This window comes from Neopsephotus bourkii, unplaced genomic scaffold (genome assembly GCF_033783945.1).
Source record: "Neopsephotus bourkii isolate Nb327-2 ecotype Australia unplaced genomic scaffold, CSIRO-AGI_Nbou_v1 NB_1652, whole genome shotgun sequence".
NCBI lineage: Eukaryota > Metazoa > Chordata > Aves > Psittaciformes > Psittacidae > Neopsephotus > Neopsephotus bourkii.
The window spans coordinates 368,492-382,890 of record NW_026902126.1 but is presented as its reverse complement, the minus strand read 5'-3'; the positions used below and the strand labels follow the sequence as shown (position 1 = coordinate 382,890).

At 42.9% G+C, this 14,399-nt stretch overlaps 1 protein-coding gene and 1 long non-coding RNA gene across 8 annotated transcripts in view; one reads left to right on the top strand and one right to left on the bottom strand.

The window, feature by feature from the left end:
- Positions 1–7,378, bottom strand: LOC133223729 (uncharacterized). Of its 2 annotated transcripts, none has more exons than XR_009728666.1 (3): positions 7,122–7,378; positions 2,835–3,322; positions 1–1,978 (listed from the first exon to the last, which is right to left on the bottom strand). It is a non-coding gene; the product is annotated as an uncharacterized LOC133223729 (long non-coding RNA). The 2 variants fall into 2 exon arrangements; XR_009728667.1 differs by lacking the exon at positions 7,122–7,378 and having other exon boundaries at positions 1–1,253; positions 1,869–1,978; positions 2,835–4,397.
- Positions 7,379–7,775: 397 nt separating this feature from the next.
- Positions 7,776–14,399, top strand: part of HECTD4 (HECT domain E3 ubiquitin protein ligase 4) — a 71,072-nt gene continuing 64,448 nt past the window's right edge. For 5 of the 6 annotated variants that reach the window (XM_061374722.1, XM_061374721.1, XM_061374719.1 and 2 more), the window contains exon 1: positions 7,778–8,247. In XM_061374722.1, the coding sequence (XP_061230706.1) occupies positions 8,077–8,247 (171 nt within the window). In that variant the 5' untranslated portion in view covers positions 7,778–8,076. Of the gene's footprint in view, positions 8,248–14,399 lie in introns of all 6 variants that reach the window. The other variant, XM_061374723.1, reaches the window with a different exon arrangement.

Genomic DNA, 14,399 nt, shown 5'->3' with positions numbered 1-14,399 from the left:
TGTTTCTCCATTTTGTCCAATTAGCAGCTCCCAGCATTTTGCCTGCAATGACCATAATAAGCAAATTCTTGTAGTTGATATACACTGTGCACATTAGCCTCTTGACACCCAGTGGAGGTAAAAACTGCCATTATCTGTGCCCAAAGATAAAATGATTTATTCAGTCCATTGGAGCAAGTCAGTGGGATGCAGGGAACCACCCAAGGACCACCAGGAAAGGCTTTAAACCTCCTGAAGAAAATAGACTAAACCAGAAGCAATTACATCTTCATCTCTTTTGTCAGCCCTACTTGATGTAGAGGTTTTCCATTCACTTGACAGATGCATTTAGGATGTAATTGGTTTTAAAATTAAGGCTTTCAGATCTCACCATGTGCCACATATGGTATCCTATTGTTCAAAATGCCCATTTTCACACAAGGAAATAAATACAAAGATAAAATGTACAAAACTAGTCCAGGCAGCAAGCATATGTGCTCGATACACCAGGGAGGAAGGCTGGTTTTCAGAACAAGTAAATACAAAGACCCTAAAAAGAATGATGCACCCTCAACATGTGTTACTGGAGACATTTAGGTAAAACCAGTATTCAAATTACTGGTGTGAATGTCCTGCTAAGCTGGAATGAAGATCTGTTTCATGGAAATTCACAGAAATTGGTGGGTAACCATAACTGTTCCTTAAAATAAGCCCAAAAAGACTAACAAATACCTCTCTAGAATCAGAGAGCTGAAACAATGACAGGCACATAGCAAAGCTTCTGTACATTGCACATTATTCGCATGGCTTCCCTTGAGGCTTACGCTGAAAGTGCAAAAAGGGCATTTGAAACCTGGAGCTTTGTGTCTGTGTGAGATAAAACCCAAACACGTGCACATGTCAGGGACAGAGGGAGAAAGGAAAATGGCTTTTTGTGTCTGCTGATGCAAGAGGAAACTTTGAGAGTGCACTTTTGCTGGTTATTTTTGTTAAAACACTGGCCTTAGTCAAAACACTGTGCAAAGTCTGAGCTTTACTTAACCCAACATTCTAGGAAAGAAGACTTTTTCATGCTTCATAAATAAACAGGACTTCATCAAGGCCATGTCTAGCACCATCATGTAGCACAAGCAACTCAGTAACCTCCAAATTGGTTATCAGCTTGAATCAAAAGAATTAAAATAACACAAATAACATCACAACTATTGGGCTTTCATGAAATAACAGGTGATTTCACAAGCACCTGATCTGGGTGCTCCAGCATGAGCTGTCTCCTGGGGATTTGTAAGAATACTCATTAGAATTTCTATCATTCTTCCCATCCTGTCACCCCCGGCTGCAACTTTTCATGTCATTCAACTGGCCACCAAACCAAGCCTGGGCAGACTGGATCATCAAGCCTGAGAAATGGCTTTTTCATGTGTTTGTCATGCACAATCAACAGCCATATGACAACAATCTGGAGGAATGAGCACAACACGTGTCATGTAGTCGCTGTGTTGCATGTGAATGGCTCGGCTGATTATTGGGTCTATTTGTGACCCAATAATCCAATGAAGGCAGCAGTGCTGGCCTCCAAAGAGTCAGCTGGCTGTGGATGACTGACAGATAGTGCTACTCTCAGTTCTTCATCGATTAATTGCTCATGGAGTTATTTTAGTTGAAGGGCAATTAACTGTTCTTCATGGTTTAGCTGTAGGGTGCTTGTGATGGTGTTCTTTTTAAAGAAACACTGCTATGTTGTGAAGCATAAAGTAAAAATTTATAAAACAATTCCAGAAAATAGTGACTTTTACCTGTCAAGACAAGGATTTTATTAGCAGTTTACATTTCACTGCAACATTTAGAAACCCAACTCTGCAATGTTACAAATGAAGAAACTGTCTTACCTGCAGCACATGAAAAGATTTTCAACCATCCCGGATTTTTCTGGGGGCCAGTCCATTGCAAGTCTGTAGAATGATGAATTATTTGGCCTTTACTGTTTCATGCCATCTGGCTGTAAGGAACAGAGGGAAAAACAGGTGAGTCACAGTGAGCACTGGAATATGCACCTCTCACAGAGATCAGCAACATCTCTTACAGACAATAGCTATATCCTTTTTTGTCTCACTCACATTTATATGCTATTAAGTTGTTCACTTGCTGTGCCTTTATTGTAGTTGTTTTTAAGAGTAAAAAAAAAAAAAAGTAGATTATTGTCTGGAAATTATGGGAAAGAGATACTGGAAAAACAGGAGAAATATTTCTAGATAGAAAGGAAGAGGAGGCAGGTGCTCTTGGAAGAGCACCTTTGGAGATGTGGGCACTTACAGCTGCAAAACCACACCACACAGACAGCAAAATTTTCTCCCAGAGCAAAAGGCTTTCCAATTTGCTGCATGGTTTCAGTTCTCAATTAGTGACTTTCAGTTTTAGGTTTGTTTTGAAAGCCTGTCACCGTTGAAGAGAAAATCAGGATAGACTATAGCATTTACTAAGGCCAGGGATTTACTGACCTGGCTTCCTTTTCTCAGGAAAAAGGGTAGTTAGTGCAACAATGCCTGTGAAAACCTGTTCCTTAAGACTTCACAGGCTCTAGGAACTTATCTGCGAATTTCAAGTAAAAGACAAAGATAATAAAAACTCAAAAGCCACTTCTTTTTTAAATTCTCCCTGAGAAACACTTTATAAAGTGGACCTTGTAATAATACATATCAATCGTATAAATCCACCTTGTTATATTTAGATTTTTACAGCACTGAGCAGGATGTTGTAGCAGACTTTTTTCATTATTTTTTTCCTCATTTCATTGCACCAGTTTTCAGGGAGATAGAATTTTAAAACAGTACAGAACAGCTGTATTTAAAACCTACCTATTTTTGGGTATTAATAATGAGTCTTCTGAGACATTAGAAATTCAGAAATTCAGGACAACCACTGAGGGATCTGTTGAGCTCCTAAACACTCTTCCTCACTGATGGGCAGCATTTAAATACTTCCCTCCATAAAAGGCTACTTGTGTTAATTTCTTGAGTAGGAGAATGAGACATGAGATTAGCAAGAGTGATGCTAAATGCCAGCTTGCTTTGTTTCTGCATGTGAAATACCACAAACAGAATTGAGGCCCAAGTTGTTATTTCATTTACAAGCACAGTGTGAGTCAACAATATCTTACAGCTGCAAAGCAAAGATGATACCAAGGCACTTAACAGGAGTATTGCACAGAAGACACAGGAATCTGTCCAAACCATTTCACACCAGTAAGGCTTCATCTAAAGTACCAGCAGCTCAAGAGAGATGTGGAAAAGTTGGAAGAAATGCCAAAGAGCAGAATAATCATCAGACTTCCAAAGGACATGGCCTAGAGAAAGTGGGAAAGGATAGGGATTATTTAGTGCAGAAGATGGGAAAAGACAGCGCATTGGTGGAAGGAAATAAACTCTTCTCTGTGCCTACAAAAGCTGAAATTACAGCAACACAAGTTTAATTGAGCATTAGGAAACTCCCCAACTATAATGACAATTCAACAATGGAAGAGATTGCAGGTGGAGCCTCCAGACAGGACAAGCATGTGTCACAAGTAGTGTGGTGATAGCTTGGCTCACAACACAGGATTGGACTGCCTCTAAGAAAACATTCCAGCACTTTTATTATGATTCTATATTTTACATTTGTTTCATGGCCAATTCAACTAAGGCTGTTTTTGTCAGGTAGGTGATTCAGACTCCTGTTTCCTATAATAAAATGATCCTTATTCATGTTAATAAAAACTTCATTTTATTTGCTCTTCCTTCCTTAAGGCTACCTTGCTATTAGTCAGTCTTCTTCAGCAATTATTGCTAACATATCAAAATGAGAAAAATGTGACTATTTTTCCTTTGCAATTAGAAGCATTAAAAATTAAAATACATTTCTGAAGTTTGGAATTATTCTATTTCACTGTCATTTGTTCTTTTCCTTCTGTCAAATACACATTTTTTCCACGTCAGTCCTTTCTAAGTTTTACTTAGAGAAAAATGTAGAAACTGTATTTTTTAATCACAGTTAGTGTGCCATGAAATGCCACTATTCCTTGCTTAGAGGTCTTATTAATGATGCCATTTGGGCTCTCTAAATAGCAAGTACTGGGCAGAGAAGCCAGGATTCAGGGTATGGAAAACTAGTTATTGCAGACCACATAAAAATAGCAACCATTTCTTCTGTTTCACGCATTTCTTGATGCCACAATGGCCATTAAAAGTGAAACTGCCATTTCTAAATTAACAGAAGGATGTACAGCAAAGCCTTGGGATGAAAACAATTTCCACCCTATGTTACAGCTGTTAGTATAAAATTAAACTGGAGGGTGAGACTATATTCCTTTAAGTTCCATTTATGTGAGTGCAAATGGTCAATTCAAAGTACAAAGAGTGAATTTTCATTTTCAGCTCACAGGACCATGAGCATCTTCTGCTAAATCTCAGTATCGGTGATGGGCAGAGAAGCACAAGGGCACATTCCGCTGCAGGTCAACAGACCTGCACATCAAGAACTTAATTCCAGAGCCTGGCCACCACAGGCAGACATGACCACAGCAGCTGCCCCATCTGCAAAAGGTTGGTTTTCTGTACAAGTTTATTTAAAAGTTAAGGGGGTTGTGTCTTCAGCTTGATGATTTGCGTCACAAAGTTATTCTAGTTTGTTTTTTTAAGTTACACCATCCCCATAACATAGTACAAGACTCCTTTGTAGTCACTGCAGTACCTCTGAATGCTGCACTGAAGTTCCAACTGACATTTTCTGGTGACATGCAGAACAAAAATATTTTTTTCCCATTATATTATAAAACATCTTCTGCAGCAGATGCAGACAAAGTGCATTATATTTGCGGAATTCATTGCAGGGCCCTACCATTGAAAATTTCATGTAGAAAGCTATGTCAGCATTCCATACTATGGAAGCTCATGCACTATACAAAATGCTGGTAATTCCTGAATCACAAGCGCCTAAAATAACTTAGGAAATCTTACATTTACTAGTAATGATTTTATTTACCTGAGGCAGGATAGGACACATTTATCAGGTTTACAGCATTAGACTACATCAATACCTGATTTTTAACTTGAATTGCCAAATCAATACAATTTAGAAGAACTCAAAATAAGCCAATAAATAACTATACAGTGGTAAATACGCCCTTGGTTCAGCCTGGGGTGTCTTCACACAAATATGGCTAAAAGGGATTTCTGAAACATTGGCACAATCTCCAGTTCACAGTTCTCTTGCTTTGCACTCAGGGGCTGCTCAGGTTACTTACCACACAAAAACACTTGTATCAGGATTCTCGCTGGGAGAAGCTGGCCACCAACCCCAGTCCAATGATGAAAGCAGCCTCTGGACAATACATTATTTAGCCATGCAGATCTTTCTGTGCTTAGCCTGGTATGAACGTACCCACAGCTCCACATCCTTCTGTTTTAGCTCTGAGTCAGCTCCTCACTCTAATACAAGGCCTTGGTTTGTATTTCAAAGCAATTAGTGGATTAAATCGACAGCTATATCAAACCCTGACTCTTCATCTGGGAGCTACTCCGGCAACCGTATTCCTCTGGGATAAAGCAGTCCAGAAGGCCTTGGAAAGAGCATGTGAGGGCTGGAGACAAACAATTTTCATCCTGGGTTACCCAGCCTATGGGGCAGACCTTTGGAGAACAACAGCTACTTCCAGAACACAGCCACCTCTACAGAACACAGCAAATGCCTTCTGTTGACAAGCATTCCTGGCATGAGTGGTGCTTGTGAAGTGAACATCCCATTTTAACCCCAGCTCTGCTATTTGTATTGATTTTGTGGAAGATACCCAAGTAGTACCATGACAGTACTAAAAAATTTGAAGACAGAAGTTGTTTTAAGTGTTACTCCCACTAAAATGTATACACACTTTGTGTTTCTCTTCCTCAATTCCAGTCTGATGTGAAGAATTAAAACAATGTAAAACTCCTACTCTCGTAACACCAGTCACTATCTTGCAATGAAATACTATGAGTAATCTAACCTCAGCATCTTTCCCACCTCTCCAAAGGAGGCCTTGTTAGCACAGCTTATCTCGACTGCAGGAACTCAGCTGACATGTCCCACCTGCCATCACCTTGGAGCAATAGCTGGGCTCCTGCAGGAGGTTCAGGGTGGATTTTGTATCTATGGATATGTCCATCTGTAGCCACTGTTGTCTGTGTCATGTCCTCACCAAAAACAACAGATGCCCATCTATGGTCTCTGCCTTACAGAAACCTTTAATATCAAGCCTCTGTACTCTCCCTGCTCAAAATCACACTCTCTAGCACAAATAATATCTATTTCTACAATAAAAGCAAGCCAGGAGACTCTTCTGCTCTCCCATACATGAATAGCGGTGATATCCTACCAAACACAGTGTATTGAGCTACCACACAGACCCACAACCAACCACTCATATGAATTTACCTGAATCTGATGTTGTCTGAACCAGCCTCAGAGGTAAAACTACACAACTGTGTGAATGCTCACACAGCTGAATCAGTGCTATAAAGATACTTTATGTGGGTCATAAGTTGAGCGATGGTCTGTTACATGGAAAAGATGCTTCTTCCCAACCGGATTTAATAGGATGGAAAGCACTGGCTGTAGATCTCATTTTGCTACAGCTTTGAATACACTTTTCCTCCACTACCACAGCACGTTGGTTGCAATGCACCAATAGAGTAAATCATTTAATCTGCTCAAACAAATAAACGCAGCACTCCATCCCCATTCGGTTGTGCAGAGTCATGAAAAGCAGCCGCTTGCAATGGGAATCCCCAAAGCAGTTGCACACTAAAAATATGTGACATTTCTCCTCATGTCCTTCTCATTAACACGCTTTGTCTCACAAGTGCGTGCTCTGCTGAGCACTGCGGGCCAGCTGCCTGTGGCACTCGGTGCTGCTCTGAACCCGGGCTGGAGGCAACCGGGTGTGAAATCAGACTGGTGGGAAATGGGGAAGGGCACATCATGATGCCCAAAAGAGAGGCTTGGAGAAAGAAGGGTCTATTTTAGCTTAGATCTCCTTTTTTTCCACACATCCTGTGGTGAAGGGAACCTTTTGCTTCACACCCTCTGGGATCCTCATTACATAGATAATGTATGGATTTTAAGGGACGTACCTGCTTGCTCACAAGTCCTTTGGGAAAAGGCCCCTGGAGAGGTGACAGGATTCCTTCGAGGAGGTGATGGAAGGACAGACGAGGGAAGGAAAGAAAGGACGTTCTGGAAAGAGAGGAGGGCAGTCAAAATGGAGGGTGACCAAAGGTGTCAGGAGAGGACAAACTACCCTGTGAGGAGCATGAGGCACCAAGAGGGATCAGTCCTTGAGGGAACAGGGTAGCTTCAGTGGGACCCTGGCTGTCCAAGTTGATGCTGAAGAGGGAAACTGATGGGAACAGCCACACGTCGAGGTGCGCCGCTTGAGAGAAGCGGCCTTTGGGTGCAGGGAGGTGAGGCGCTGAGGGGAGCCGCCATTCCCTGGGGGGGGGGGGCCGCAGAGGGGTTGAGGTGAGGCGCTGAGGGGAGCCGCCATTCCCTGAGGGAGGGGGCCCGCAGAGGGGTTGAGATGAGGCGCTGAGGGGAGCGCCCAAGGTGCGGGACGAGGCGCTGGGGAGGGCGGCACCGGAGAGGTTCAGGTGAAGCGCGGAGGCGGGCGCCAAGGTGCGAACGAGCGGGACGAGAGGCGGAGCACCGGGGGGCGGCACCGAGGGGCGCCGGGGGACGGGCCCGGCGGGAGGCGGAGCCCCGCGGGGCCGGGAGGGGGGAGGGTGTATTGTTCGTCGCGCGGTGCATGCCGGGCCCGCCTCAGCCCCCAACATGGCGTCGCGCTGTCACCTGTGTGTGTGAGGAGGGAGCGGGACGTGGTGGCTGCGGGCGGGCACGGCGGCTCCCGGAGCTCCCCGTTCCGCCGGTGCCGCGGTGGCAACGCGCCGCTCCTCGCTGCTCCCCACCGCGCTCCGGCTGTCCGGCACCCAGGCCGCTGGGGACCCGCCTGCCCCCGCCCTGCCCCCGCCATGGGAGGGTAGCGGCACCCCCCTCGCCTCAGCCCTGTGGAGCCCCCCCGCCGTCCGCGCCATGGGGTCTCCGGCGGGCGCCTCGGCGGCAGCGGCCACCGACTCGGCCCAGTGGCTGTCGGTGAAGGAGGAGACCATCTTCCTGCACGACGGGCTGATCCGGGTCACCGACCTGGCCGAGCTGCCCAGCGAGATCATTGGGGTGGCCGAGCCCGGCGACACCGAGCTGGAGGTGAGCCGGGCCCGCGGCCCCCCGCGCTGAGGAGAGGGACGGGGCATAGGGTCGCGGCAGCGGTGAGGAGGATGCTCTCGGGGGAGTGAGGAGGGTGGCAGTGGGGGCCTGAGGCCAGGAGGATGGTGCTGTGGGGCGGGGGAGGGCGCCGGGAGGATGACTAGGGGAGGATGGTGGGACCGGGATGGAGAATGGTGGATGCGGATGCAGGGTGAAAGCTCTGGGCTGTGGGGCCGAGTGGTATTGAGGCAGTCTGCTTGCTTTAAGTCAATCTTAATTTATTTCAAATAACGATGAAAGTGGAGCCGGGCAGGAGGGTGGTGAGGTGATGATGAAGATGGAGGGTGAAGTGTTGGTGCTACCTCCTTGTTTTGAATCAGCAGGGTTAGGAAACCCGAACCCACAGTCATGTATTCCAGTGTGGCCTTTGGCCCACTTCTTTTTTATTCATGGTTTTGTACCTTTTTGCTGTTACTTTCAGCTGGTTTGTAATTAATCAGCCTTACAGTGAGATACTCAGGGTACTGGGGGGGTGTGGGTGCTTTATTTAGGCTGTTGACAGGGATCATTATTAGAGAGCCAGGAGGGCTGCTGAGATTCATTCCAGCTTTTTTTACCTTCTCAAAGCTGCTGGTGGTTGTGGCTGCAGGCAGAGGGTACGGCTGCTTTATCTCATGAGAAGCCGGTGAAGGACTGAATGTCACCGATTGTAGGTTGCATCTATTTTGTAGACTGCATTTTTTTTTTTCTCCCTATGTGCCTCCCTTCTCTTCTTTCACCCCGCCCTCTTCTCCAGCAATGTGGCTTGCAATGACACAGGGTCTTTGTCAGAGGAGCTGAGTGGTGTGAGCTGAGAGGGGATGGTTCAGCAGGAGCTTTATCTGTGTGCTGTTAGGTCACGAGCATTTATGGCGAAAAAGCCTTTAGTGAGGCTTTGGCTGCTCACTGTTGTGTTGCTATGAAGAGCCCGTGAGCCTGCCTTGCACTTCTGACAACATGGTTGTTCACCTCATGATGTGGAATCTTTATGGTATTTAGGAAAACTTCCCCCAGCCTTATCTAGGGAAAGATATTTTCCTGCTGAATGTGCGTTTTCTTTTCGGTGTGATGTGACACTGGGATGGGAACATGAGCTGCTCCCGTGAAATGGATGTTGGCAAGTATCACATGAACAGGAAAAGACACTTTTAAGGTGGATGACTTATCTCTGTGTGGAAACGTGGAATGATTCTTCCTTGTGATCAGTCCACTCTGGCATTCAGTGCAGCTTGTGTTGAAAAAAATATTGCAATTCTCTACATAGTTCTAGAAGCAGCATCTAGTCTAATAACTGTGTTAGAAAAATACACGCTCCCACAGCATTATTTCTGTTATAGCCTAATAAAGGAAGATATCCTTCAAAAATCCAAATAAAAATCTAAACCAAGCCTTTGCAAGCTAGGCCAGAAGTATGTTCCAGCATGAAGCTTGGCACACAACCTACCTTGACTAACACTTCACCTCTGGAGAATTTTTTGTTAGTGGTAGGAATGTCTATGAAACTATAGTTATTTGGGGGAGATAGGGGTGGAATTAGTGTTACTGTGTCTTGTCCTTTGTGACACTTGTATAGTGAGGGTTTCAGCAGCCCAGTGCCACTGATTCATATAATTTTTCCAGTTCCAGATATTTTTTTCTGTTGTTCATTTTTGCAGCATGAAACTTTCACATAAATAAACAAGACTTTTTGCTGTGGTGCTGACTTTGACCTATAGCCTTAAGCCACAGAATATTGAAGCATTTTATTTCCTTCCACTGAAAGAATTGATGACTGCAAGTGACATTTTTCAGATCCTGCCTGTACAATGGTTTATAGGTGTTGGTATCAAGGGGGGAGGGTTATAAAAGTGACATTTCAAGTGGTGTAAATGTAAATTATTCAGCTCAGAACTTTTCTCTGCTTTTAAAAAAATTATTATTATTATTTTCAATAAAGGGCTTCCTTTGTAACTGGCATGGCTTTGAGGAGCCATTTTGTGGAAATAGGTGCATACATCTTACTGAAGTGTGCCCATGCCATTGACTGATACATCGAGTAACTCATTTGCACTGGTTCTACTCCTGTGTGCAATGTAATAAATATATTTGAAAATGGCCCACATTGGAGTCTCTTGGGATAGGTTATTGGACAAGGGTAGGAGGTGCTGCAGCTGCTGCTTTGATTAGTAAACTTTTTTAATATACTTCTTGTGCTTCATCAGTGGTGGTCAGAACCCTGACTGAATTTCTGATATGATGTACATACTTAAAAATTATAGTACATTGAAATGGAATATTTTCTAGGGGACAGGCAGATATTCTGGTCTGGTTTGTTTGAATATCCCTTAAAAGAGTTTATTGAAAAATGTCCATGTATTTGGATGCATTTCCTTTGTCCTGTTCAGAGGTTTTGTCTATAGAAGGAAAAGCAGAGGAAAAAAGTGTTATGGAACTGGTATTATAACAGGAGAGGCTTATGAGAACTTATTGTTATTTTGACTTCCATACAAGTTCTATTTTTTCATATGTATAAATACATAGATACATGTATATAAATGTATATATTTTTTTCCTTAGTTATGTTATGAAAGTGTTAGTCTTCCCTTTCATGTGAAGATAACTTCCTTTAGCAGTATCTTTAGATTTAAAGAGTGGTGGGGAGGGTTGGTTTGGTCTTATTTTTTGTGATGTAAGTGATGTATGGCAACTTAGACTGTCTGTCAGTATATTTACAAAGAATATGTGTGATCAAAAAGAAAGGGGGCACTTTTTTTAATTTGATGGGTGTTTGTAATGATTCACGTATAAAAGCTGCTCCTGGTATGGGTTTGCCAATAAAATCTTCTGAAGAGACACCTAGATTGGTTAGCAATTATGCAAGCTTTGCACCTTTAGTTTAAAGCCTTTCACACAGAGAAATTACTTCCTTCAAAGTGCAAAGTCTTCTGCTTCTTGGAGATAACCTGAGGTGAGTAACACCTGAAGATGTTGCCATGGCGTTTCGTCCGGTCTCTGCCCTGGATGTCAGTGCTGCACCAGAGGGACAGCCATATGGAAGATGAGCTGTTCTTTAATGTGCTACAGTGGAAACTGCAGCACTGCCAGAATCCTCCCCACAAACATCTTCCACAGACAGGAACTCCTTGGAGTGGGGCAGGAGGGATGTCTGAAGGAGAGGTCCCTTAAACCATGCAGTTTCAATTCAGCTAACTAGCGAATAGGCTCACTTATATTTTTCCACAAGGAAACAAGTGGGAAGAAAGACAAATCTTCAGTATATAGTCACAGTATAAAGTAGAACAACCTTATGTGTCACTCCACTTAACTTGTAAGCACCCTACGTTTTACATAACAGCCTAACAGAGCGAATTTGGAGATCTGTTCCTGCTGCTCTGCATAGCCTGGAAAAGTTCTGAATAGCTGACTTTATTTTTCTTCCTCTGATACATTTTTAACATGAAGGTGGAAGTGTAGCTCCTACCTCAGTAGCTGCCTGCATCATGTATATGCCTGCCCTCATCTAATGTTTTGATTCTTGTCAAGCTGTTATTGCAGGGCAGAGTATGCAATGCCCACTGTGGGCTGTTGTTCTGCACCACAGGTCCTTATTTATAATCAAATGTAAAGGTAAAAAATAGGATAAAACTGAAAAAAAAGTGGTGTCCTTTCCTCTTCCCTCCAGTATGGTCTGGGCTGGCCCTCGAGGGAAAACCTGCGCAACTGGAGTCCTGTGCTCTTGTAACAGCATGTGCCAGTCCTGTGTGTTTTCTGACAAAATAATTTAGACTTCAAGGTGTCTGCTGAACTTGAAGCTTTCACCCATTTTCCTCATGGAATAGAAGAAACACTTTGTCTATTTTCCGTGATTGCTGAAGGAGAGAGCAGTTCTCTATAATTATATAGGTCAGTGCTTCCCACATCTTTCTGTTGTGACCTTACTTCCATCTACAAGCTTCACCTCTGTCAAGATAAAAATCCCTAATGCCAGCATAAACAATTGACGTTTCACTAAGTGGATGACCCCTCTTGGGGTCACGGCCTCTAGCTTGGGAACTGCTGATCCAGGCATTTATGTCGGCCTTGTATCTTTCCTGGTCCTGCCTTTGGCAGCCTCTTCCATTTCAAATAGCCCAGTATTCCTCTTGGAAAGTATTCATAGCTTTCAGAGTAACACCGGTTGAAGCTATTTCTTGAAGTTAATTCTCCACAGGAAGAGAACCTTACAAATGTCAGCAGTGCGCAGAAGTTGATGACGGTCGGGCATCACTGGAAGTCTCTCACTTGCCCTTTGAGAGGATTCTGAAATCTTGATGGCTTTTCCTTCAAGCTCATTTTCATTAGGTAATTGTGGAAACCACTGATATTTTGTGATTTGATCTCCAGCAGAGTTGCTGTTGTTATCATCAGTTGTCATAAAATAACCTGTTTGGATTTGTTAGACTAGTATAATACAGACTACCCTGCCTCTTGGCTTTTTAACTCTGAAGTCATATCCTAGTAGAGAAATATTAGAAAACTTCTAAAGGAGGATTTTGCAAATATGTTCCCCAAATATAGTTCTTACTGACTGATCAGGTCAAACTCATCTCTCAGATGTTGGAATGACAAAGATTTTACTTCACCTTTCACAGATGTTTTCATCTACTATTTAAATAAGAGCCAAAGAAATATTTTAATGAACAAATAAAGAAACACTTTCTTTTAAACACAAATTCTGTATGTGTGTTTAGCTTATCTGTACTCTGTAATTCACCTCAGATATCAAGGTTATTTGGTAAATTCATACAGTTACAAAAGATGTTTGTTACAGTGTCGTGTACTCTGTAAAAGATGCAGGTTTCTTAGTGCTTATTTCTGAGCAAGTGATTACATTTCTTTTGCTGTCACAAGGGGAAAATAGTTCATGCTTTTAGCTGAGTTGTTACAAAGCTGTTCTGCCATACACAGCATTTGAACCAGTTAAAAGGTTAAAATTTATTGGATCAGAAAAAAACAGTTTCAAGAACAATCTTGAAACTTGTAGTTTTCAACTGCAGCACCAAAAGCTCAATATAAAGTATGCAGCAGCTACTAAGAACTTGTAAGACTTCAATATCTAAAGCATCAGGATGAAAACGTTTGCATGTATTTATATATTTTACTGACACTTGGGTGTATCAAACAAAAAGCCTTATAGAGGGCTTAGAAAAATGTTTTGAAAGAAACCAAGGCAGTGTTTGCAGTAGGACAGCTTCCTACTGTGTGGCTTTAGAAACTGCTGGAAACAGAAAGGATTTTACCCAGCACAAAGTGAAAGCCTGGGAGTATGCGTGCAGTGTTGTTACGAGAGCAGTGTACATTTTGGTGTATATTTCAGTTTTCAGGGTACCTTTAAAACTCAGTTCTGGTATTTCATAGAATAATCTATAAACCTTATAATTCAGTCTTTTTTTCATAAGATTTTATTTGTATTTCTAGAGACAAAAGAGCCAAGTACACAAGTAATGCTCTCTATATGTTAACTGTGTGATACAAGAGGAACGAATGACCTTATAGCTGTAGCTTGCACTGAAAGTAACATGGTTAAATTTTTTCATGCCACTGTTAAAGACACTTCATGATTTTGAGGTTGTTTCTGGTTTTCTGTATGGTTTTGTCCTCTTGTGAGATGGGAATAATACTTGTATAATGCTCAGGGGGCTATTATGGATCTAATTGATATTGGTTAATGTACCACCACCTTCAGGAGGTTGTGATCCTTATGTGTGAAGTTCAGCTAATTTAATTATGTAGAGAAAGAATGAAAAGCTATTTTGGAGATTTAAAGGCTTCCACTTGCATTATGTAACTTAGGAGAAAATACACCTTTGTGAACAGCTTCATTCCTCATCAATTCCCTACGTAGTAGAATCAAAACAGATCAGTGAAACCACCATTTTCAGCCCAAGACTGTTGTTGAAGGTAGGATGCTGGGAGAGCTATTGCAAAAACTTTTTGTTCATGCCTGTTGCTGGCCCTGTGTTTCCTTCTTTCTTTTCCATTCTACCTGCTGTTCCAGGCCAGGGAACTGATCTAAACCAAAAATGTAGCTTAAAAAAGCCCCCCGGATAATCCACAGACACTACTGCAAGAGCCAAGGAGAGAATGAGGAGGGG